The 25,073-nt window shown below is 37.0% G+C and overlaps 1 protein-coding gene across 1 annotated transcript in view; it reads right to left on the bottom strand.

Annotated features, from left to right (window-relative positions):
* The window catches only part of suclg2 (succinate-CoA ligase GDP-forming subunit beta), a 136,113-nt gene that overhangs the window by 70,832 nt on the left and 40,208 nt on the right, over positions 1-25,073 (bottom strand). Inside the window, exons 3-7 of the mRNA XM_078947330.1 lie at positions 14,264-14,363; positions 13,238-13,328; positions 11,670-11,822; positions 8,030-8,119; positions 5,846-5,942 (exon numbers count right to left, since the gene is read on the bottom strand). Coding sequence (XP_078803456.1) covers positions 5,846-5,942; positions 8,030-8,119; positions 11,670-11,822; positions 13,238-13,328; positions 14,264-14,363 — 531 coding nt within the window. The remainder of the gene's footprint in view (positions 1-5,845; positions 5,943-8,029; positions 8,120-11,669; positions 11,823-13,237; positions 13,329-14,263; positions 14,364-25,073) is intronic.

Here is a 25,073-nt window from a genome sequence, read left to right as displayed (position 1 = left end):
GCTGGAGGTTATTAAAGGCATCTAATTCTGAAATCTCAGCTTCCTGAGACAAACGGCTGATTTATAATAAATTTCTATTATTTGGGTGCACATAATCGACCACTTCCTGTTACGCAGGCACCGTCAGGTGTACACCCATGAAACTTTACATGATGATAGAAGACCCTTCTGAGTATCTCCAGTTTTAATTTCATGCACATCGGACAAAGCAAAGAGAAAATACAGGGCAGAATGTGCCCCATGCAATAACTAGGTGGCGCTATAGAGCTCGTCCAAGATTGTCATATCCATGGGTTCAGAATAGAAGCTTCATCATATCCATTGAATTTCAGTGAGATTGGACAAGGAATGTGCACGTGAGAGCAACTTTTGTGTGCATAGCGAGATGCCCAACTTTGCCGCTCTGTCACGACCACACCCGCGCATTGAAAGTTATGGTTTTTTGTCAGAGTAAACTTCAATGGCTTTTCAACAGGTGGACGTCATTTTCAGGTGTGTCGGCTCATCCTACTCGGAGTAGTGATGCTCCAAGTAAAACATGTTATTTCCTCTTGCCAGCAGATGGCGCTACACTTTTTCCAGATTTTTTCACTGCAGATGTGTTCAGAGCCAGACTACAATCATGCATATCAATTTTGGATCAGATTGGATTTTGCATGGCTGAGTAATGGCCATTTTTCTTTTCATGGCGTGTTTTCGAAACGACCTCCAATTTTGACGCGCCGCCATGGTCACAAACATCCATAAAAACTTAAAAGCTTCGCAATTTAACATCGGACATGTGTCTAGTTTACACAACCAAAGTTTGAAGTCATTACTCCAAAATCTCTAGGAGGAGTTCGTTCTAGAGCGAGGCCTGCAAATGTCCAAAATGAAGCAAAAATGACATATTGACCTCAATATATCAGACTTCCTGTGCGAGTGACAGGTGGGTCCTTTCAGACTTTTTTGTAGGTCTCCATCTGAAGAACATGCCCTGTAAAAATCAAGCTTGTACGTTAAAGCGTATGCGGGGCGTCGGGACAAAAGTCACTGTAGGTGGCGCTATCGAGCCGTTTTTCTGCGCCCATGTCAATCTCCTATAAAATACGAAATTTTTCGCGACTCCTGATGTGTGTGCCAAATTTGGTGAGTTTTGGGGTATGTTAAAGGCCTCAAAAAGGCGACTCTTCCGGTAGAATAATAATAATAATAATAATAATAATAAACATTCGAATTACAATAGGGTCCTTGCACTCCGTGCTCGGGCCCTAATAATCCGAGTAAATACAATAGGGTCCTTGCACTACGTGCTCGGGCCCTAATAATAATAAACATTCGAATTACAATAGGGTCCTTGCACTCCGTGCTCGGGCCCTAAAAAAGTAAACAATCATTGTCATTTTCTAATAATAAATCATAAATACCAATCAAAAACAGGTTACCTTGACGACAGCAAACAGGACAAGCAAACCAATTTCTCAAAAGAGCGACCGATAAGTGCACCCAGCCATACAAGGCATTAAGAACAAACATCCACACAATTTGGAAAGTATCCATTAGATCAAAAAACAGACATTGATTGGCAGATGTCCAGATATTTTTGCATGTCTGTGTTTGGGCTCGAGGCTCCATTTGCAACTGCTACAGACAGGCGAGTAGACGTGTCCAATAAACGGAGAAGATGTACCGTGAGATTAAAGAAGATAAGAGCAGATTAAAAAATGCTTGACAATTTTTTTAATAAAGAATGTTCAGGCCTAATCCATCCAAAAATTAGAAAGACTTAGTCCAACTAAACAAATTTTTACTCCATTTACACAGTGGTGTGGACTCACTTTGGTGGTACTTCAATTAAAAGACATTCTTATCAGTCAGAGCAGGTCCGAAGTCCTGTTCGGGTCCGAAGGTCCTGTTTTTCAGCAAACTGATTGTTGTAAGATACAGATTGTCCTGGAAAATTGGTGGTTATTCGAAGATATCAAACCTAATTTCTTGGTCACAAACACTCGTACAGTAAGTTAACTTGTATGGGTGGTGCGGGTTTTTAGGTTGTCCCGGCCCATAGTGGATTGTAGATACACTTACAGTTGCCTCAAGTCTCATGTGGCCACCTATGGAACGTCATGAATATGGAACATACCATTGTCATGTAAGTGTATTGTGTGGTATTTGTATGACTAAATTAAGGGACATACACTCATGATATATCGGGGATGTTGTTGTACAGTGCCCTTTACACAGCTGTCCAGTCGTCAGTAAGGTGTGCACAGTGGCTCCTTATTGACTACGCGCCATACTGCTTGCTCAGGTTGTGCACATGATATGTAAGTGAGTGCCTGCAAGATGCTCAAAGAACGTCCACAAAAACCACACAAATTGTCCAATTTCCTTATTTCTAACACCCAGGCTGCATACAAGGGACGTGCAAGAGTGCACACGTTTCAGATAAACAGCACAAATCGGCTTCCTGTGCAGTGTGCACAGTTAGCGGGGGGTTAAAAAAAATGAAAAATTTGTCTGACACTTCTGTGCCTCACCTACTTCACCCTTGTTCACTTCAACCTGTTGCTAGAAGCATGCCCAAAGATAAAAAAAAAAGAGCACGATCATAACATTTCTTGAGTACCACCTGCATGCCTTGTGCATGTATGCTCATTTGCGCCCCTGCAGGCAGCCAATATCCACACGTAAGGGTAGTTGAGACATTGGTCAAACAGAACTGAACACTGGCCACACCTGGCCACTATCCTGAATAAAGCTGTTTTAATAACAGAGAATATAATATTGTGCAGTAATATGACATTTAGTGACATTTTTGTTTTCTTCACCAAAAGAGAGAAGATGTAAAGAATAGAGAAGAGAGTGGCCTGACCAATTTGCTTGGCTCAGATACAATAAAGCCCAGACAATTAAGTGCTTTGTTTCTTGTAAAGACTGTAGGAAGATGATAGCTAACAAAAGCGCATTTGTGACTGATTATAATACATTTTAAGTTGAAAATACCCAAAATGCTCAATGCATTTATAAAAGACATTCCCCACAGCGATAAATACCCTGCCCAAGTGTCTCCTCTCCCTTTCAGCGACATGCATCAGCAAATGGGCAGCAGTTTAAGAATGAAAAGCAACCCTGTAAAACAGATACAAACTAGTTGAGTGTAGGTGCACCTAACTTTAGTGTTGGTGCACCTACGTTATGGAAGACCAATGTAACTAGTTCAAACAGAGCCTTGATGGAAAACAATCAAGCTGATTGGTTTGTTTCTGCTAAGATTTTAGTCATAGTGAAAACGTTGTTGCTAAATTCCTCCAAAAAAGCAGCCTATTTGAGTAAAAGAAAAGCTATTACACTTGCAATGTGAAAAACATCTGGTAAGTAATCAGAGAAGCAATGGAGAATGAGCAATGATTTCCCAATTTATGTTTCAATGAAGTCTTCATGGGAGGATTTTTTTAGTTGGAGTTTTAAGGTGTTTTTCTCCAAAACTTTTATAGAAATGTGTGCACAAAAAATGTCAATACCTGTGAAAACAGTTCTTTATTGGATATAAGCATGGTTTAATAATTAAAATGTATTATTTCAAATAAAATTGAATCAAACTGTATTGAATTACAGTTGGCTTTCTATTCAAATATGTGAATCAAAATGTTACTGATTGATAAGTGATTTTACTGACAGAAAACCTATAGTAGTAATTGTTAATTTAGAATAAATTCTAACTAAAGACAAAAAAAAAAAAAATAGTGGACCTTTTTGAGACTTTTGTTCAACATAATTGAGATTACCAGGGAACTTTGCCTGAGTCTTTGTGATCTTTATGCAATAGCACACCCTTTAGACTAATAATAATAATAATAAATAATAATAGAATTTGGAAAGAGGTGTCAAAGTTGACCACAATTAATTTGGTTGTTTTGGTATCTTTTCATACATGTAACTACTTCAATGGAATTAAGGTAAATCATTAAAAGGACAGTACTGTTTAACCATTTCTGTTACTTAAAACCCTGAAATTTATATGCATTGACATTCCACAACCTCCTCCATGTATTTTGTTCAGGCACATGATTTTACAGAAGAGTAAAAAAACAAGTAATATGTATTAAAGGGAGAAAAACCTAGAGTCAACAAAAGATGTGATCTCAGTCATCACTCATAGAACCCCTACAATACAGCTTTTTTCCAATATTCTGAAACAACAAAAAAAGTCAGGGACACAAATGAATAATGTTCATGTTTAAAAAAAAAAATCTGTGGCAAATACAGATTTTTGCAAAGAAAACAGCACAAAATCTTTTTTTTTATTAGTTTGGATAGGTATTGTTTACTTACAGTTATTTAAAAAACAGGAAAATAAGTTTCAAATAAGTTCAATTTAGTCCAGCTTTCTTTCCCTAAAAATTCCAATATATGAGGAAAAGGCTTCAAAAAGGTCAAAGAAGATCAAACAAAGCGGAAGAGGAGCAAAAAGGGGACTTTAAGCACTTCTATAGAAATCCTAACTAGGACATTTAGGAACTTCACAGAGGTTGAGGTAGCTCAGTTTTTGTGCCTTGTCTAGAAAATAACGGAGAGGCATCCTCGCTGAAAATACTATGATACTGCATCAAATGTGCAGATTCCAGGGCTAAAAGAAAGTTTTGCAGATGACGAAAGTTGCCAAGAATATTATCAGCACCCATCTACAGAGAACACCTGATATCAGTGGGGGTCTCCGCTGCATTGCAGTGATACTGAAAGATTAAACCCAAAACAGACGGTTCACCTTTATTCTGTCTAACACGGAATCCAAAATCATTGTTTTGTAGTCCAAGATTTCAAATTTTAACATTCAAGTTCAATCAATTACAGCAGATTACAATTTTTAAAAAGACTTTATCTGATTTCCTCGTGTTTTATTCTTTGCACAGCAGATTACAGCAACTTCTAATGACTTTGCCTATTTCTTAGACATTAGTTATTTTATTCTTACTTTTAGCAAATCAAGCATTTGTTATATTGAGATGCCTAACAAAGCATTGTTTTAAAATATATTTTTAAACCTTTTCATTTAACATAATGCTTATTTTATCCATTCAAAGTTATCCATTACAACAAGCAGACTTCAGCTTTCTCAGAAACCTGCACCTTGGTCAGGAGAGAGCTGACTGAAGTATAGCTGACTGAACATACCAATTATTGATTATGAATAGGGCTTAAAGTGAATAAACCGGAATGTTTATGAGCCTGCTTTTGGGGTTTTTAAAAGCTTATTTTTTGCTGTAACTATATTTGCTCCATTTAAAAAAAACATAAAAACCGTATAAACACAGCTTTTTGAAAACATCTTGAATGTTTTTAGTCTAATAAGTAGATGTCAATTGACTATAAAGACACTTACCTTACTTTTTTCCGTTATACTTCTTTGATCTGAACCTGGTTTCTTTTTTTTTACTGTCTTTAAAATCAACACTTTATCAAGTGTGGGGTACTTCAGCAAAGTATTGCAAAATGCAGCTTCTGATACGTGTTTTATGACAGACTTGACTTTAATTGCTTATCATCAAAGAGGGAACATCACTTCACATCAAGATGCTGTGACTAAAGGAAGCTTTGCTACCCCCTTCCCAAAGCTGTTTGAATTTTGACCCAGACAAAACCAGGCTGACAAGAAGCTGATGTCAGTGTGTTGCAATTACAGCACACTGCATGTTACTGAACACTGAGGACACGGAGTGCCTGCATCAGAGCCATACAGACAGTTTAATCTCCACAGGAGAAGAAAAAATTCAGATGAACTTTAAGGTATTGACCACAAAAAAAACATACAGAAAAGGGCAGACAATGTATACAAAGACTTTTTTTTTAATGAAGCCTACAGTACCTTGTCCTTGGGGAGTTTCTCCAAGAGGATTGACTTCGACTTGAGTGGCGTCGACTTTCAGGAACAGATCATAGAGCTTCTTAATCTGATCTGCCGCCTGCAAGGTCCACAGATGACAGTAATTACCTGAGGTTTTGACACTGAACACTCAGCTATGCCAATGCCACTGAGCCTGGCTCGCAAGCTTCATGTAAAAAGGCAAATCACTTAGAACATTGCTCTGTCTGAGCTGTTTCAGCACGATTGAGGAGATTTATCTCTGCCAGGGACAACTGTGACTGCTGGTTCTAAAAACTGTAGGTAGAAGGGAAAATGTCAGACACTGAACACAAAGCATCAGTCATTTGACTGAAAATGATAGGATTATAATAATCATAAGAACAATTCAAAGGATTCACAAACATTTTGATCAAGATTTATGTGAGTCTAAAAGTTCCTTTTTGTGTAAATAAAGAAATACACTAATACATTGTTTAATTCAAAAGCAAATTCCTTTAAAAGCTCAGATTGGACATCTCACATTTTGAAAGCTTGAAATGTTTTTTTCATCTCTGTGCTTCAGTCACAACCAAATTATGTATTTAATGCATGGCAAAAGCACTGGAATTTTGGATAGATTGCCACCATTTTGCAGTTTAAATGATATTCAGGAATAAATAATTATAAAATAAATACATTTTACAATCATTAAACATCTACCTTTTAGGGCAGGCTGACATAGGATATAGTGTTTATATGATTTCCCTACCTATAAACAATTTAATGATGACATTTACGTATAATGCTTTAATATTTTTCTAAAATTAAAACACTGGATGTTTTGCTTTTTATTATTTATCGATATATATGTAGACATTCTCATTGTTTTTGAGATATAGGATGATCTAGCCTGCAGCTCAGACCACACAACTCAAAACTTGAAACGATAAAAACCAACAAAGTTCTTCAAAGATAGAATTGTTAAACGTTAAAAATGATAAAAAGACCTTTATTAAAGACTCAATGTACAAATATTCAGTAAAGTGCCAGGAGAAAAACCTAATATAAAAAAATATTTATACAATATATCCATCCTCAACTTAAAATTAGAATAAAAAATGTTAGAATACAATAATTGTGCTTGTTAAGAACTAAGGTGAGAGGTGCAGAGTGGTCCTGTCAGTGATGCTCATTGTAGAGCAGAGTAGAATCTCTCCAATAGACAGGGAGGGTGGATAAGCCTGTCACTGAATCTGCTCTCCTGGGTAGACAGGGCGCCCTGCAGCGGGTGGGACTCTTGGTCTAGAATAGATGTCAGTTTAGCCAGGACCCTTCTGTCTTCCAGCTCCCTGACTGAATTGAGCGTCTGCTGGCCAATCTGTGCGTTTTCAGAGGAGTGTGTGGATCCAACAGTTTGAACGTGTATTTTGAAGAACTTATTTTTTCTGCTGCAAGAATCATATTTTTGTGAATTATTTGGTATATCTATGTTTCTCTTGGCAGATACTTACACATGTTTATGTTACACAATGTGCAACAATTGACTGCATTTGCAAACCAATACAAAATCTTTTGCAGAACTTATGACAGGAATTTTATTATTATTGTTATTGTTGCTATTTAAATAATGAAATATCCGTCTTATGTGGAAAAAAGCCAACTAAAGCATGTTTAGCTTGAATTTTGTGTCACAGAGGTTGATTTATTGAGTTTATTTAGACTCAATAAAATGTTTTTGTTTTTATAATTTCTCATGCCGGACTTTAAAGTCATTTCAGACGAAACAGACCTCTTGGACAGTTAAAGTAGCATAACTTTTTAATGCCGAAACAAGCTTTTTAAAACTTTGTGTAAAGAAAAAGAAACAAAAAAAAAAACCTTTCCTAACTCTCAGAAGAACAACAGCTGATGGAGGAAGGTTGTTGTTTACTCCCTGATTCAAAAACAAAAATCAATGTTTGGCATGTTTTGTCAAATAATGGCATCATTAGTAATGTCAGCTCTGTGAGTCTGGCAAGGCACCGTGCATTGCTGCCAGCAACGGCAATGGACCACCTGGCATGGGAGCAGCACATAATCACACTTCACAACTTGCTTTTGGAAAAGTAATAATAGCAAAGTGCGGTGTGTTTGGAAGTGGACGTGCGTGCGTCTCCCAGCCTCCTTAATGCATCGACACTTAAAAACCTTGTTTGTGCCCATTACCTGTCTCTGAAGGGATTCTTTGAAACCTAGATTAGCTGCCATGCGAAGTGCCTGGTCATCCCGCACGCCTTCAAATATGTCTATAGCTTCCTGTAGAAACAGCAGGGAAATAAGTGAGAAACATGTTAAAAAAAACTCTATTTTCTAGACACATTGTAATGTTTAAACCACACTGAATTAGTATGAAATAGTGATAAAAATGTGGGTTTGGAATAAGAGATATAAGAACTACGATGTTTTTTTTGTTGTTTTTTTTGATGCATTGTGTCTGACAATACCTAGAGCGTAAACAACCTGTGGTTCAATCAAGACACTATGAGAATATTTGAACCTTGTGTTTTTGCATTTTTACTCAGGTCCAGGGCGCAGGGTAGATTAAACCAATTAAGTTCATTGAAGTGTGTCGCTTCTCTCCAGCAAGAGATCTCTGCTGCTGTGAGCACACAACAGTCTAACTTAGCAGAGTTCTTTACCCGCATTGACTTATTATTTTAATGCTGTGTACTTTTCAAGCTGCAGGTGTTATTATGAGCCCTTTAAATACTAAAGAACAATTAAGCACTTATGTTTGTAGTATTGTGTAATGCTAGCTATTATTGTTTCAAAATCTCATTTATTTGGCCATTAAGCTGTCAGGGAATTTCCTATAAACACCTCTGAGTGAGTCTTTTTATGAGATGCCCAAAAAGAACCAATTTTTTTAGGGTCAAGTATTCAGTTCAAATAGTAAAGACAGAAATGCAAAGAAACAAATCCTGAAAACACACAATCAAAACATTTTTGTGGATGTCCAGAGTGCTGCATGTCAACAGCGTTGTTTTGGATGTGACATACTTACATGAATTTATTTGCACACTACTTTAATTATTGTCACAACTCACAACCATTTCAAATATTAAAAGTAATATTTTTGAATTAATCAGGAAAAGACTGAGATCACAGAAAGAAAGTTTTCATGTCTTTCCAAGTTTTCTTTATATTTAATTAAGCTCTAATCTTAAAAAAAGACTTGATTTATTTTTCACTCATCAATCCACACAATTGCTTGTGAGATTAAAAGTACTCCAAACCGCTGAAACCTCCATTATACTTACATGGAAGAAGTTTCAAGCCACTAATAGACTTTTTAGATCTAGCTGTCCAGTCAGCTGAGAAATTGGGGATGAAGGGCCTTGATCGTTATAACAGAGTGAGAATTCCTCTATCCTGATGGATGAATCTTACAGAAGGACAACCACCGGTGCAGCACTACAGACATTATAATAGAGTCCAAAACTGAGTGACCGTCTTTTGACAAAGTGTGCAGGTTATTAGATTAGGATGAAAGCTATCCTTCAACGATAGTCCAAAATATCACACCAATGAAGGGCTTTGTGATGGTTAAGGCTGATATACTTTTGCAGAATTGTTTTAAGGCAGGGGTGTCAAATTCAAATACACAATTCGTCAAAGTACAAAAAAAAATATATATATATATATTTAAGTCAAGGGTCAGGTTACTTTGTGTCTATTAAGAACATGGAAATGACATCGTTGGATGAATTCAACCCTAAAAGTAACAATAGCTGCAAAATATTTAACAACATTAATTATCAATAAATGTTAAAAATCTAGTGTTAATCTTTTATCTGGAGCTTCCATTGTAATTTAAAAAGAAAACATTTCCCACTGACCAACAATAAGCAAAAAATAATTATAGAAAGAAAAAGAGAGTGTTTGTAGCTGCAAGTAAAAATGTGAAAAAAAATGAATTATGCATTTAAAGCTGAATTTGCCACTTTGGAATGCACAGTAGTTGGTTCTTGACAATGGAACTGACAAAAGTTTTAATATAGCTTGTTCCTACAACCAACATTCAATCCAAAGAAAATCAGTCACATTCATTTTCTAAAGCTCTTTGCTGTAGCTTTTCGGGATACATTTATATATATATATATGTATATATATATATATATATATATATATATATATATATATATATATATATATATATATATATATATATATATATATATATATATATATATATATATATATATATATATATATATATATATATATATATATATATATACATATCTATGTTAGGAGGATGTTAGCTAAGCTGACATCCATCATGGATAACCCCTCCGACCCCCTGCACAAAACTGTAGAGGCGCTGACCAGCTCCTTCAGCACAAGACTGTTGCACCCTCAGTGTAAGAAGGAGCGCTACCGCAGGTCATTCCTCCCCACAGCCATCAGACTGTACAACACCGTGTCAAAGTGACACTCCACGGTCCCAGGGGTGTTTTTCTGTTTAGTCATTGATTCATTTACTTTTGTTGTAGTTGTTGTTTTTCAATTTTAAATTGTTTTTTAAATTGTTTTTTGTTCCTGAACAGTTGTTTGTTTTTGTTCTTGGTGTGAACTTCATTAGTTATTTCTGTATTTTGAAAAAATTTGTAATGTTTTTTTTACAGTTTACATGTTTTGCAGACCGCATGTCTTTTACACTTTTGCAGCTGTATTTATTTAATATTTATTTCTTTATTTAATAAGAATCTCATTTTTGATAATAATTTTTCATAATAATTTTAGTAATATTTTTATTTATCTAATATAAATGTAATTTGTGATGTCCTTTATTGATGTTATATTATATAGATTATTTCTGAATGTCGTGTTGGTGCCACAGATAAATGAAATTTCCACATTGTGGGATTAATAAAGTCATCTATCTATCTATCTATCTATCTATCTATCTATCTATCTATCTATCTATCTATCTATCTATCTATCTATCTATCTATCTATCTATATCTATATCTATATCTATATCTATATATATATATCTATATATATATATATCTATATCTATATATATATCTATATATATATATCTATCTATATATCTATCTATATATATATATATAGATAGATATATATATATATGCATTTTTTTATATATATTATATTTATATGATGTTTATATTTATATGATGTTTTCACAAATCTAAAGCAGTTGATCTACCATGACGTCAATAAAGCCTTTATTTCAAATATTAAATAAAGTGATAGCATTATCATGAAAACATGCCTAATTTGGTTGCAATTTGGTTTTCCTTACAAGTAAATTGGGACAAACTTCCCTGAATAATACCTTAGCCGGTGGCTCCTCAGCTACAGTCACTTTCACTCCTTAACAAGCTTCTATCTGGAATTTGAAGTTTTATCCCCAGATCAATTAAAAGAAAAAATGTTCTCATGAAAGCAATGACAAACAGGATAAGCCTCATATATATGCATTTATTCTATAGATGCAGCACTTGTTTCTGTGCCATTGCTATCTAATTAACAGCAAATTAGCACTTGGGGATTTTTTTTCTGTTTATTCGTATTTGCTCGTGTGAAGCCATAGTGTGTTCCTGTGTGTGCTCTGGGCTCCGTGCTTGAAGCGTATATGTAGGTGGTACAGTAAATATAACTGGATTAGCTAAGAACACAAACTGTTCCAATTTGCAGACCTCATTAGACAAAATGGAAAAATGTTTCAGAAAAAAAAAAAAGGAGAAACACTTCCATCCATTTACTTTTTAGTTGAAATATTCTGAACTTATGTCCCTATTTCAATGATGGGTGGAAACTTGAAATGATGTACCTTAAAAATGAGTTCTGGGGTACTGGCGGCCACCTCTTCGATATCCATGCCTCCCTGTGGGCTTCCCACCATGACAGGACCATTACAGGCACGGTCCATGAGGATGGCAAAATAAGTCTCTCTGCTAATGTCCAAGGCCTCTGCAACCATCACCTGGATATGACGAAATCAGAAAGGGTGCATGACTGACAGGAGGTGTCTGTAATCCTAAACCAAATTTGATGTCATCAGACACACGTCTTTTATTGTTTTTCAACATGTTCTTATGTTAACTGACAAATGAAAACATGGATAATCAGGCTTTATAGATTTAAGGGGATGTGTAACGAAAAGTGCTTGTACACACAAATGGAAGCAGATGATAAAAATGTTTGAAAAAACATGAGAAATGTACAGAATATTTTTCAGAAGGGAAAAAATATTGAGGTGCAGAGTTTATAGTGAATGAAGGTTCATATCCCTCACTATTTTTACATTTAAAGGCTGCTTTCCTTTTCTACTAAAACATTTTCCTAAATTCCCACCTTTTCAATTTATTTCTCTTAATTAAAAATACAACAAACTTAATGTGTCTCCTCCGCTGGCCTCCTTCAGCAATCCTGCTCGTTCTGTATCTCATCTTGCCTTGTCTTCTCTTGCTATTCCTTTATCAGTGCCAGGACAGCAAATCCATGCGGACACGGAGGTGCTGGCCCTTTCTGTGTTGTTCCCTGCTCTGAGCTGCAGTGTCAGCCGGCAGTGGACATGATCTCGGCTGTCTAAGTGTCACCTGAAACAACCGGTTCAGGACACACTGTCAATCCTGCAGTCAGTCAGTATCTGCTCTTGTCAGGTTTACCCTTTATGACAGAGTATAAAGGCCACTTTAAAAACATTTTTTTATTTTAAATTATGACTTTAAGGTCTTAAATTTATGATAAAAAGTTATAACTGTTAAATTACCAGAATAAAGTCATACATTTATGATTTCAAAAGTCATAAGCTAATTTCCTTTTTTTGTAGATTTACGTTTTTTTAAAGTCGTAAATTTGAGAAGAGGTAGAATGGGGCAATACCATATATATATATATATATACACAAAGAAAAATTTATTGTTCTGAGCTTTTTCCCAAAAAAAAAACTAATAGCAAAACTGTACAGTAAAAACAGGAGAAGGAGTTGAATAGAAAAAGAAAAAAAACACAGAAACAGAGGTGCATACACACAAGCAACAGACTGAAGGGAGCTTCATCACCTGGAAACGTCTGTTTTCAGGAGGTACAGCATGCAGCATGAGAGCAAAGAAAAAACAAATACCTGCTCGTTATAAGCACATGGAAAAGGCTATTTACGAAAACCAGCAAATTCACAAAGGACAGGCTCAATTTATGCAATGAGCCATAACACCAGTCTGCGCAAATTCACAGTAAACAACAGCAAACAGCAAGTATTCAAACAGGAAGAAAAAAAAAAAAAAGCAAAAGCCAGACTGTTTTCACAGACATTATTTTTAGACTAAAATAATACTGTCCTGAAATAAAGACACTTTCAAAAAGAAGAAAATTGTACATTCTTTTACTCTGACTTACCGTCTTCACTTTGACTCCATCTTTAGGTGTCTGCTTGGTGATCAGATTAAAACCAAGCATCTTACTAGCCAGATCACCAACCACTGCAGGGCTAAAGGGGACAGGGTTCATGTCAAACAATACATTTATAAAGGACATCTCAATTAGACCTATAAAAAACTTAGATCCCTCAAAAGGCATGGAGATCTTCACTTCTTAAAAGCCTTGATCTTATGAATCACCTTTAAAAAAAAGACAGTAACATGTTCTGACAACACAGCTTTTTTTCTTTCTTACGGGGAAACTTTCATCCCTCTGAATGACTTTTATAAGGATGTCTGTATGCCACGGCAGTTTCAGTAACTCGTTCTGATTTCTTAAGAAGATACAAATTAAGCCCAGGGTTGCATTCATCCTTTGATAAATGAGAGGTTGGCTGAACTGCAGACTTTTGTCATTGTCTGGGGAAGATGAACTCTTCTGTAACTCACTTTAAAAAAACTTTTTGGCTATTTCAGAACGCAAAGTAGGGTACGGCTGATTTACCTTTGAGGTTGTTGTCATGAATTACTATTTTTCCATGAAGATTTTTACGAAAAAAAAAAGAAAAAGAAATCCACTTTTTTCAGTTCATGAAAGCTTAGCGTAAGGAAAGGGGGTTCTAAAACAATCCTCCTTCCAGTTGTGGTTTAGCCTTTTGAAAAATGAGTCCTCACTGGAATAAAACAAGCAGCACTGCAGTGGACTTTAACACAGCAGTAGCACACCTTCAAACAGAGGAAAACAAATGTGATGCTCCAGCTAACACTAAACTCCTTTTTTTCAACTATTAATTAGGAGTAGTTGTTCAGAATTGAGTGACTGGATTTAAAGGAAAAATACACGTTTGCAGCACAAGGCCTCCTGAATGTCTTTGTGCTCTGGGACTATCTTCAGAGAGCTCTCTGAGTGAGCCTCCACTCTGAAAAGCCACTGTCACACGGGGAAATGCCATGAATCTATCTCCTACACTAACTCAGTTTAAAATGCACATAAGGGAACACTTACTCCTTAGTTAAGTGCACTCCACCTTTAAGGCCACTGTCAAACACACCCTTGCCTCTGCCCCCAGCCAGAATCTGAGCTTTCAGCACGATTTCCTTGGCATCTGAAAAGAAGAGACAAAACATGGAAGGCAGAGAAAGTCAGGGAAATTTAGTTAGACCACTTAAGACGGCTTCTGCATCCAAAATGCCCCCTTGAGCCTGCCACTTATTTGTCTTTATGACGGAGAGCAGACGTGAGGAGCAAAACAAAGGACCGACTGTAATGTGTGAAAAGAATACAAAGAAGTCTCAGACTAACTTTACACTCTGTTCAGATTCAATCAGCAAGTACAGTTCGGACCAAAATGTTCAAGATCTACTTGAACTTAACATGAAGATTTTTTTCCTTTTTTTTTTTTTACCAAAGAATAGAATTGGTCAAATGATTGACACTGTTAATGACATGTAAACAGAAAAACCTTTTCTTGACGACAGTGTTTTAGTCATTCAGAATAACACATTAAGCAAAAGTGAAATATTAATTGAACAATTAGCCCAAATTCCCTGAGGTATTTTTGTTCATCAGTGATGAAATCAAGGAAACTAATATGGAAAACAGTAGAACAATGAGTCTGGTTTAAAGGTCAGAGAACACAGAACAAAAGTGCATTTGCTCATTTTAGAGATTAAACAAAAAAAAGTCTGTAGAAGGCTCAAATGGATTAACAAATGTTGACTTAATCATGTAACGAAATGCACTGATTTACATAAAACAACCTATAAAAAGAGAACTAGCAAACCTTTAACAAGGCTGTACCAATGCACATTTAACTAACAATATAAAACAGAAATTTAAAAGAAATATTTTTAAAATAACTAAACTTGCATCAGGACAGTCAAGTAAGACAAAATAAAGGGACATATTGTCAGAAAATATGCTCATATTTTTGGTCACAGAGGCTTCTGTTTGCAAATACCAACCTTTAAAAAATACGGTGTTCTTATAAATATTGATGGTACAACACAGAAGATTGTTTCGCATTTTCTACTTAGCTTTTAAACATCAGTCAAAATGGAGCGTAAAAGCATCCAACAGACTTTAATCCTAAACATTATCTGATAAGCTCACCTTTGACATTACGTCTCAGGTTTTGCATGGATTTAAAATGACTTGGAACTGTTATTTGCATGCGCTGCTCACATCCATCTACTCTACAGATACAGATGAGGCAAGGACAATTTCCATATGAGCGGCTGTTTGTTTAACAGACTGCTACAGTTAAGGTTATATAATTTGATGCTTCTGTGGAAAAAGGGAGAAAACAGACAGTTGGTAATTGAGGAAACGCTGTGAACAGCTTAGCTTGCAGCTGAAAATGAGATAAAGGAGTGGGCAGGATAGTGGGTGAGAATAAACAAACAGGCTGACTGGCAAAGTGGTAAATATAAAACACAGAGGTGAGGCTTATTATTTTGAAGAGTTACCATGTAATGCTGCAAACCCATTTAATGGACTTGAGGGCAAACTGGCTGTTAAAAAAGAGACCCCGATCAAAGGTTTACACAGCTTTAAATGCTTGGCCTGACTAATGAAAAAATGCATATTGATTTCATTTGACTATTTAAAAAATAATATTTTTTCTATTAGATGAAGGTCCAGTGGCACAGGGAAAAGGTTCGAATCCCGGGTGGGACCTTTTTGTGTGGTTTGCATGTTGTTCCTGTGCATGTGTTGCTTTTCTCTGGGTTCTCCGGCTTCCTCCCACTGTAAAAAACTTGCTTCATAGGTTAATTGGTATCTCTGATTTGTGAGAGTGTGTGTTAGTGTGTGTGTGTGTTTAGCTGGCTTGGCTGCTTCTGTCCTGTGACCCAGAAAGGGATGAGGCGCATTCTGAAGAAGGATGGATAGATGCTGGTTGTGTTTTGTTCCATCCATAAACCTGCATAACTGTGGTCAATAGGGCTCAACATTAGACTGGGACATGGAGAATTTGCGGTTCTGTTAATATCAAGCCAGATTGATTTCTACATCAGCAGATGAAAATAAAAAAAAATTTCAGGATGCAAATAAAACCCGACTTCATCTCTAAATCTTTCTTGTAACTTTTTCAAAACCTTTTTTTTAACTTGTGCCAGATGATAAAAACTTACAAACAAACTGTTACATGTTTCTCCTGGTGGCTTACTCCCTTAACAAAAATCATATTTTAATCTATAGTAAACATGTTCTCAGTGGTCTAATTATAATTACCAGTGTGCTGTTTTTTTGTTAAAATAAAAAAAAAAAAACGGTCTCATTTTCCTAGGACATAGTTTTCAGCAGAGCGGCAGTAGTTTATTCAAAATTCACCCATGAGTTGTGGGCAGTACCACTGGCGTAGAGCACCCCCCACCCCCCTTCCTGTCACCTAAAACTGAGTTATGTGTTTACACGCTCTCCCGCTAGTTTACAGCTCCACACAACCCCAACCAAACATTACAGGTACAACAAAAATGGCTAGCAATAATTGAGCTTTCCAGAAGTACAGTTTTAAGCCAGATACCAGTTTAGAACGAAGAAAACAAAGATGTACATGGATCTATCTGTCTGCTAGTACGCAGAGCAGGGATCTTTTGCCCGCCCTGTTGGTTTTTTATATAACAAGTGCAATCTTTTTCAACTGCATTTTTTTATCTGCTCTTCTTAAACATTTTAAAAATAATCAATACTCAGAAATCCAATTTTAAGCTTAGATTTCTTCATAAATGTCTTCAATCATCAGAAAAATGCCACAAGAAGGGTCTTAAACCAAAGGTGTTTGGTTCAAGACTGGCTGAGTTTGGTTAATTATTGTAAAATCACTCTCTAATTTGTCATGAAGTGACAGAGGGACCAAAGCAAACGAATAATTTGATCAGGACAATGATAAAGCAATAAATCTACAAGTGATCTATATGACCCCTGATCCTTTTGCTGCATTCACTAAAAAGAATATCTCTGACGTGCTTTCATTTAAAATACATGTAAGTTACTGAGGTTACTCTTGAAACTATGCAACTATTGAAATATTGCATGTCACGTCGCTAGAATAAAATCTAGCCAGACTTATATCATCACAGCTTCTTATTCACATCTTTAGGAGGAGGCCCCTCATGTGTCCATTCTGCAACCTCTATTCAAATAGAGAAAAGACACTTGGTGAAAGATGGTCTCTGCCTAGGTAATCATTGTCCTACTGAAGCACCTCAACCACTGACAGACCTGACCTGAGTGGGAAGAGGAATAATCTGTGATGGCCAAAAAAATCACCTTGACCTTGTTGATAGACACAGGCTCCTCATTTGACTTTGTGAGGTAGAGAGAGAGTGAGAGAGAGGGTGGGGGGACTTCAAAAATTGCCTAATAGAGGAAAAGTAGTTGGAGTTGAAAAACTGTCTGGGCTCAGTACTGTTGTAGAATGAAACGAACCCAGAGAAAATAGCCTCTGACAGGGTGACAGGGATTAAACTAAAACTACATCAGGGAGGTCCGGTCTGTGTGGAGAGTTAAGGACTGAGGGAAAAGAGAGGGGAAGAAAGAGGAAATAAAGGTGCTCCCACATGAAGAAGGCTTTAAGAGGAGTTATAAATGAATAAATACAGCACTAAAAAACTGCTAGTATGTGCAAAATTAAAGAGTTCAAAGCACGAAGAAAAAGGAGTGTCCTGCGGGCACGTGCAGCAGTGAGGCACAGCAGAGGAAGTGACTCCTGCTTTAACACAATAGGAAAAGAAAGAAGCAAGTGGCAGGAAAAGAAGAACAAGACCCTACAGGGAAATTGCATTGTTGAGATGTGAGAAAAGGTAAAAGATGTGACAATCTTACAAAGACCTTAAAACAGGGTAAGGCTGTAAAGGGAAAATGTACAGAATATGTTAAAACGCTATGTAACTTGATAAAGCACAGAATGGGTTGAGAACATTTTAAGTGCTCCGTCTGCTTTGCTTATGTTTGATGTCAAGCCTGCTTTAAGGTACAGCTCACAAAAAACCTGAGTACAGGAAAAGCAATGTGCTGACAATATCGGGAACAAAGTGAAAAGACAAAACACCAAGTGACAAAGTGTGCCGACAAATTCTTAAACGCTCCTGGGCATTTCTATAGAAAGAACAAATTCTCTGGTTGAAACAGAAATACCACTTTGAGTTCAAATGCGTGGATGGAGGATAATGATGTCTTCCAAGATCACAGTGAACATGGTGTATAGTAAAGAGCAAGGCGACCATTATCTGGTAGTGTGACAGACGTGAAATGGCCTCTAACGCTCAGACAAAGGTTGGACTGTAATGAGCATGGAGCAGAGCGAGCCAAGGCTAGAAAAGGAAACATAGGATGTAAAAAAGAAACCAGAAACAAGTCTTGCTTTTGTGTTTGACTTACACACTGTAAAGTACAGGAGGAGAAAAGGTCACATGCCTGGAATTAATCGGTGGAGACACCAGCAAGTGTTGCTGCAGAGTTCGAGCTCATGTAGTGGAAGGCTGCAATGGTAAATCTGTGAACTAAGAGGTCAGGCTAATGAAGGGTGACACAGACGTGTGTTCTATCAGACAGCGTTGTATTGTACATTCTGTCCCAGCTACTTTTTGTTTGCATGTTTGCATCATTCAGAGCACAAACTGAACAGGTCATGGACAAATGAATTATTTCTTAACTTGATACAATGATTACAAATACCTCCTACTAAAAATGCTCTGGTTTTTAGTTGGAGGAGAAGCTTTTTCTTTGGGCAGAGGGTGGTGGTGGTGGTGGTGGGGGTGTTGCATAATCAGTTCTCCACTCCCATTTGTGTCATACACAGCACACAGTGAAGATGTAGAACAAGATTTTCATTTCCATTTATTTTCTATGTCTTGGGGACACAGGGGAGGAGATTAAACATTGCAGCATTTCCAATCACATCACATGCATTCTGAGTAATGCGGTCATCATCCTCAGGCCTTACTCATTTTCCAGTGATGAGAGAAAATCAACTCACGGGCTGCTTGCCTGTGACAGCAGCTGGAGAGAGGAAGTTACTTCTACAATAACTCCTTCTTCCATTTATTCAGCGCTCTGTGGAATGGCTTATTCCACTCCCTCCGCCCTTTCCTCCCTTTTCTGTGCAGCTCATGAGCGGCCAGCAACACAGTTAGCTTTGGTGTGATATTTAATTGAGCCTTCGAGGCTGTGCCATGAGGGGGATGCCTGCTGGTAAGGGACAAATGCAGGCTACACGCCAATCCAGAGAGGGGACGATGAAGCTACCATCTGCGAGGGGAAAGAAAAAGATCAGGGAGGACCTCCCCCAGCATCCATGTGTGCCGTAACAAAACCGATTTGTGGATAAACAGGGAGGGAACAGTCAAACTCTTGGGAAAAACGCGGAAAACAAACAGAATGTGAGTCTTCTTGCAGATAAATGTCAAATTCAGCAATGGAAAGATTGAGACCTTCAACCCTGAGCATCTGTGCTCAAGATGAGAGCAACTTTCCTGCTCATAAATCAAGATTATGCTTATTGCTGTCACACTAATGGAAATCAGTCATTTTGAAAAGGTTGGAAAAGCCAGTGTACATCGTGATTAACACAAATAGAGTAGGTATAACTGTGTTTTCTCCAGTCATTTCTGGATTAAGGGGTCATGATTATTCATCTTAGTTTTGTCGTAATGCAACATGACAAAAATGGCAAAACTTGCGTTCCTTTCAGTTAGTGAACCAAATAAACTTCAAAGTGGTTTAGATTTTAGAACTGCTTTGAGGAAATACATCAAACGCTAGGAAAAACGGGAGTGGGAGCAACGGGACAACTAATAAAAGATCAACAAAAGTGATAATTTAATGAAGCATTGATTATATAATCACTACAAAACAGGTAAAAAAAACTCTTGACATACATATGGTACGAAAAAGTGAAAAATAGTTAAAAGTTTGAATTTGAATGTATCTAAATATTGTAATATTTTATCTAAATATACAGTAAAATGTCATTACAATATAAACCACTTTTAAGAAGCTTAATATATCCAACATTGTGTGGGCACAGATTACAAGTAGCTTTCCAGTTCACCAGCAGCTTTCCAATTTATATGCATTACAGGAACAAATTAGTTTTACTTTTGTGCATAATATCTACTGTAATAGCCGTGTCAACAAATTGTGTTTTAATTACTCAGGAGTATAGTTAAGGTCAGCACACAATAGCTCATACAGCTGCTTGTATGAGGATTTCATTTCCTGAAAGTGGAATGATACATTTATTCAAGATGAGTTTTCCATAAACCTTTACTGTTTAACTCTGCCAGACTGTGAAAAGGTCAAACAAAAAATGGTTCTTTATCCATGCAAAGATCGGAAGTGAACCAAAAAGAAAGGAAACCAAAACTGTTCTTTCATCTTTGACACATACTAGCATTGGAATCCTTCAACCAAAATAATGTTGTTGTCTGTTCAGCTGAGGTTGAAAGGTCAGCCAACTGATAAACCATCTGTAAAGCGTTCTTGTTAGTGACATTGCTGTCAGGCCGTGCATGGCTATAACTGAAGACTAAAAGAGATTTGGATACAAAGAATGTTTTCTCGCCACAGCTAAATAAATCGTTACTTTCACTTTGCCGTTTCTAGTTAAACCTTTTGCCCTGTGTCTTTCACTGTATCTACAGTAATGATGCTGTCTTAGAACAACTTGAAGGAATAGAATATCCCTGTCCCAGACCAAACTGGCACCTCTATGTGACACCTCCTCCACTTACTGCTTGGATGACAGCTGAGTCCTCATTAGAGGAGAAGTCCACCTGGCTTTCAGACAGACAAGGCACTCTTAATGACAACCTTAGATAGCCAGGGTCTCAGGCAGAGCTGTGGTTCAAACCCATGACTTGGAGTTTTTCATTGCAATGCAACCACGGGGGTGATAGTAACGATAATGGTGTTGTGTGCTTAACGACCACAGGGATATCGGTAGGAGCAATAGTTTTCTGTCAAAGCAAAGCTTGTTTAAAGATGTACCACATTATGAAGCAGTAAAATGAAAAAAAAGTATCTACTATTCAGAGACAGAGCCTTCACTGACAGAATGGTTTTTATCAGCTCAAAATTATTAATAAAAGTATTTAAAAAAAAACTGGGCATTTGATGTAACAAGACTGACAATGAAATGGTAATATCCAAAGTTGTAATCGTTGTTTTTAGTTATTGAAGGTGTTGAGTATTTAAATATCTACTAGTAATAATTTGTAAGGTTGACCTGTAAATCGTACACTTGTTTAGTTGAATAAAATGTTTGAAATTTTTATAGACGTCTATAAGTACCGGTAGGATATATATTTACCACAGAACAAAATATATTTATATATATATATATACACATTACAAACCAAAAGTCTGTACTTTATAGCATTTGTTAAGTCATTCCCTAAGGGACGATTGTTCACACTTTACAATAAGGTTCCAATATACATTTCATATGTATTAACCATGGTTAAGTAATGGTTATGTAATGCTTACAAGGTTTTGAAGCATTTATAAAGGGTTAGTTCAGGCTAAAATGACTAAGTATAACCATCTTTACCCTTTGCTTTCCAACTCCGAACAACCATAGTAAATGATTACTTCAGACATTATCAAGGCTTTACATATAGCCAATATGTTGTGGATACAAAATGCTAAGCATTTGCATAGGGAACGTTTTTCAATGATTTGTTATGCACTAAATAAGGTAGATTACTAAACATTAGTTAACTCCTAACTAATGCATTAAATAATACACTTAGTAATGCATACAAATGTCTACGTAAAAGGTTATTTAATAGTTAAATAATGCTTAGTTTTGCATTAACTAATGTCAATAAAGGGTACCCTATTATAACATGTTACCGAAATAGGTAAGTCAATGTGTACTCTGTCCTTCATTACCTTTAAATAGGTGAAGAAAGAAGCAACTTAATTACTTAATTAAAGCAAAATGCTAAAAATTGAAACCAAGTTAATTTTTTATTTTTTATTTGCATTTCTTTGTTGGTGACATGGGGACTGAGTTGCTTGTTTTGTGCCTGTCGTTTACGAATGTATTCTGTGTCAGTGGATGTTTTGCCACCGAGTTTGTGCCTTTCCTCTCGTTGCAGAGCATAAAACTTCGGGCGATGGAACAAATTTGTGGTGCTGGTTCCTTTTTATGGCAATGATTTTACTGCACATCTTGCAGACTACTGGGTTTTGTTTAATGTCATTTTTATGAATCCCAAAACACTACCAGATAATGGATTCCATGAAATGTTACTAGCAAAACAAAAAACTATGGCTCACAAATCATTTCCATCTTTAAAAAATGTAAATTAACTTGATCCTCCTAGTTTTGCTAACCTAAACGTATTCCTCAGTGTCCTTCAGTGGAACAACACAAAAGCACTGGGGAGCATTTTGGATGAATGAAGGAGTGGACCCTTACAACGAACAAAAAGCCAATATTTCCGCTTCCATTGGCACGAGTTTCCTCTTAACACGATAAAGACAACATGTGAGGAATAATTCTACATCTTACCCTCAACATGAATAGGTTAGGGTGTGTAATGAGGAGGTGGAAACAGTAAGCTGCTTACAGAAATCAGCTCTTTGAGAGACAGCCTGCTTTACCCTGAAAAGCCTGTTAACAGCTATTGAGACACTTTCAGATGCATTGCCTGTGTCTAAATAGTGCACGGCCTAAGAGCCTGCTAATGTGTGGGATAACAATAGGTCCATGGAGAGGTCAGTGTAATATTGTACGTGTGTTCAGGCAAGCTTTTCTGTGTTTATTCTTTAATGCTATATTTGCAGATTCTAAAAAAAGTCTGCATGTGTTTGGACCTATGAACACTGAAGGCTATTTCTGCTTCAGTGCTACAACAGAGAGGCACTAAGCCAATGTTAAGAACTTTTTATTTTTACACCAACCTCTTTCATTTTCTTTTCTTCACAGAGTGAGCTATGCTAGCTATTATAGTAGGTAATCCAGGCAGCAAAGCTAACAGGTTAATGTCTGTCTTCCTACATAATAGGCCAGGTCTATGAATAAATAGGAAATCTTCTCCATCCGTCAACAGGCAGTGAAAGGGTAAGACAGAGGAGACGGGTGAATCCAATCTGATCAAACAGCCCAAATACATTCATTCCTTTCTATAAAATTAAACAGCCGCTAGGGGCGCTCGAGCAGAAATGGTAAGAGTGAGACAGGGGGAATACGGTATATGTGTCGAGGAAGGCGCAAGTTTAATGTAAATTCCTGCTTTGTAAAATGAATAGCACGAACAGACTCTCATCATGGAAAATGCAAGAATAAATGCAAATGACGCAGCTTTTAAGTTAAAAGTAACCGTTAAAAGCAGTGTGAAAAAATCCACCATCACCAACGGGTTTGGAAAAGCCGGTCTGCTGCGTGACGGAGAGGACAGCGCAAGCTCAGGAGTGAATTTGCCTCAGGATGAGAGTGACACTGACAGCGACAACGAAGGAGAGACTGAGAGAGTGTGGCGAAGAATATCTGACGCTATTCCAATCCAACACTGAAAAGGAAGACTTTCATGGTTTCAGTGCACAGGAGGAAAATGAAGAAAGCTCTCAGTGACTTTACGTTTATGTTTTTTAAAACAGCCCCGTTAGTGCTGTGTTACGGTGTGTCACTGTTGTGAAAGAAAACGTCTGGCGCACGCGCTGCGCGGCACGTGCCTCTGCGCATATAAGTTACTGCTGCTCTCAGTGACTTTTACCGGTATGTTTTTTTAAACAGCACTGTTAGTGCTGTTACTACCATCTTACTGCAGTGTTACTGCCGCGTCACAGGTAGTGTTTGGAAAGAAAAGCTCAAGTAGATTTTTTAAAACTTTGAAAACTCTTTCCGTGCACCGTCTTTCTTTGTAAATATATCATGTGCTTTCCTGCGATTACTTTTTTCTTTGTGACGGTGGTCGGAAAATGCAGGGGAGATGCTCTCCGCCAAAGGTGGATCTTCCTTTGGGGTTCACTTCCCCGTTCGGACCCTCAGAGCCTCCAGAGCGGGTTAATAAAGAATCATTCACAGCTCATGTGGGGGAAACCTTCTTTTATTACAGTTCTCCTTCACTCTGTATATCAAACATAAACACACACCCCTAACACACTTCTGCTGTGCGCTCTCGCTCCCTCTTGCGGTTTCAAGACATACACATCCTCATTCTACAACACATGTTTCAATGTGGGCACATGCGGCTTATAGACAGTTGCAGCTTATGTATGTACAAAAGGGTTTATTCTTTAAAAATATAATGGGTGCGGCTTATAATCAGGTGCGCTCTATAGTCCGGAATTTACGGTAATGTTTTTTTTTTTCCCAACAAGAAAGTTGTATTGCAACCGAATCACACTGAGCAAGATCAAAGTAAAAATGTTGTAGTCATAGAAAAAGAAACAAAAATGCCCAAAAAACAGAAAGTGTCTGTGTAGATTCGTATTAATCCAGTAGATTCCAAAAACAAAGAGGAGTTTGAGTAAACCCCATCACTACAGCTAAAGTTATGCTTCTTTTCTTTTTTTAAATTTATTTTTATCTAAGATTTTTACTGCTCTACAGTCTGGTTCATCAAGCAGCAGGACCCAATCAGAGATTTGGCACTCAGTAAGTGAGGTTAAGTGTTGTGAAACAGAAGCAGGATTGTGAAGGTAATCAAGTTAATGTCTAGAAATGTTCTTCCACACAGATTTTTTTTCATGCAGTTGTACATTAATGACTCAGCTGGGTTTAGTAATATACCCCTGAGCAGGGGAATATTATACCCCTGAGCAGGGGAATATTATACCCCTGAGCAGGGGAATATTATAC

This window comes from Oryzias latipes, chromosome 5 (assembly GCF_053564925.1).
Source record: "Oryzias latipes strain Hd-rR chromosome 5, Olatipes_Hd-rR_3.1".
Lineage (NCBI taxonomy): Eukaryota > Metazoa > Chordata > Actinopteri > Beloniformes > Adrianichthyidae > Oryzias > Oryzias latipes.
This window is presented reverse-complemented; position numbering and strand designations above follow the sequence as displayed.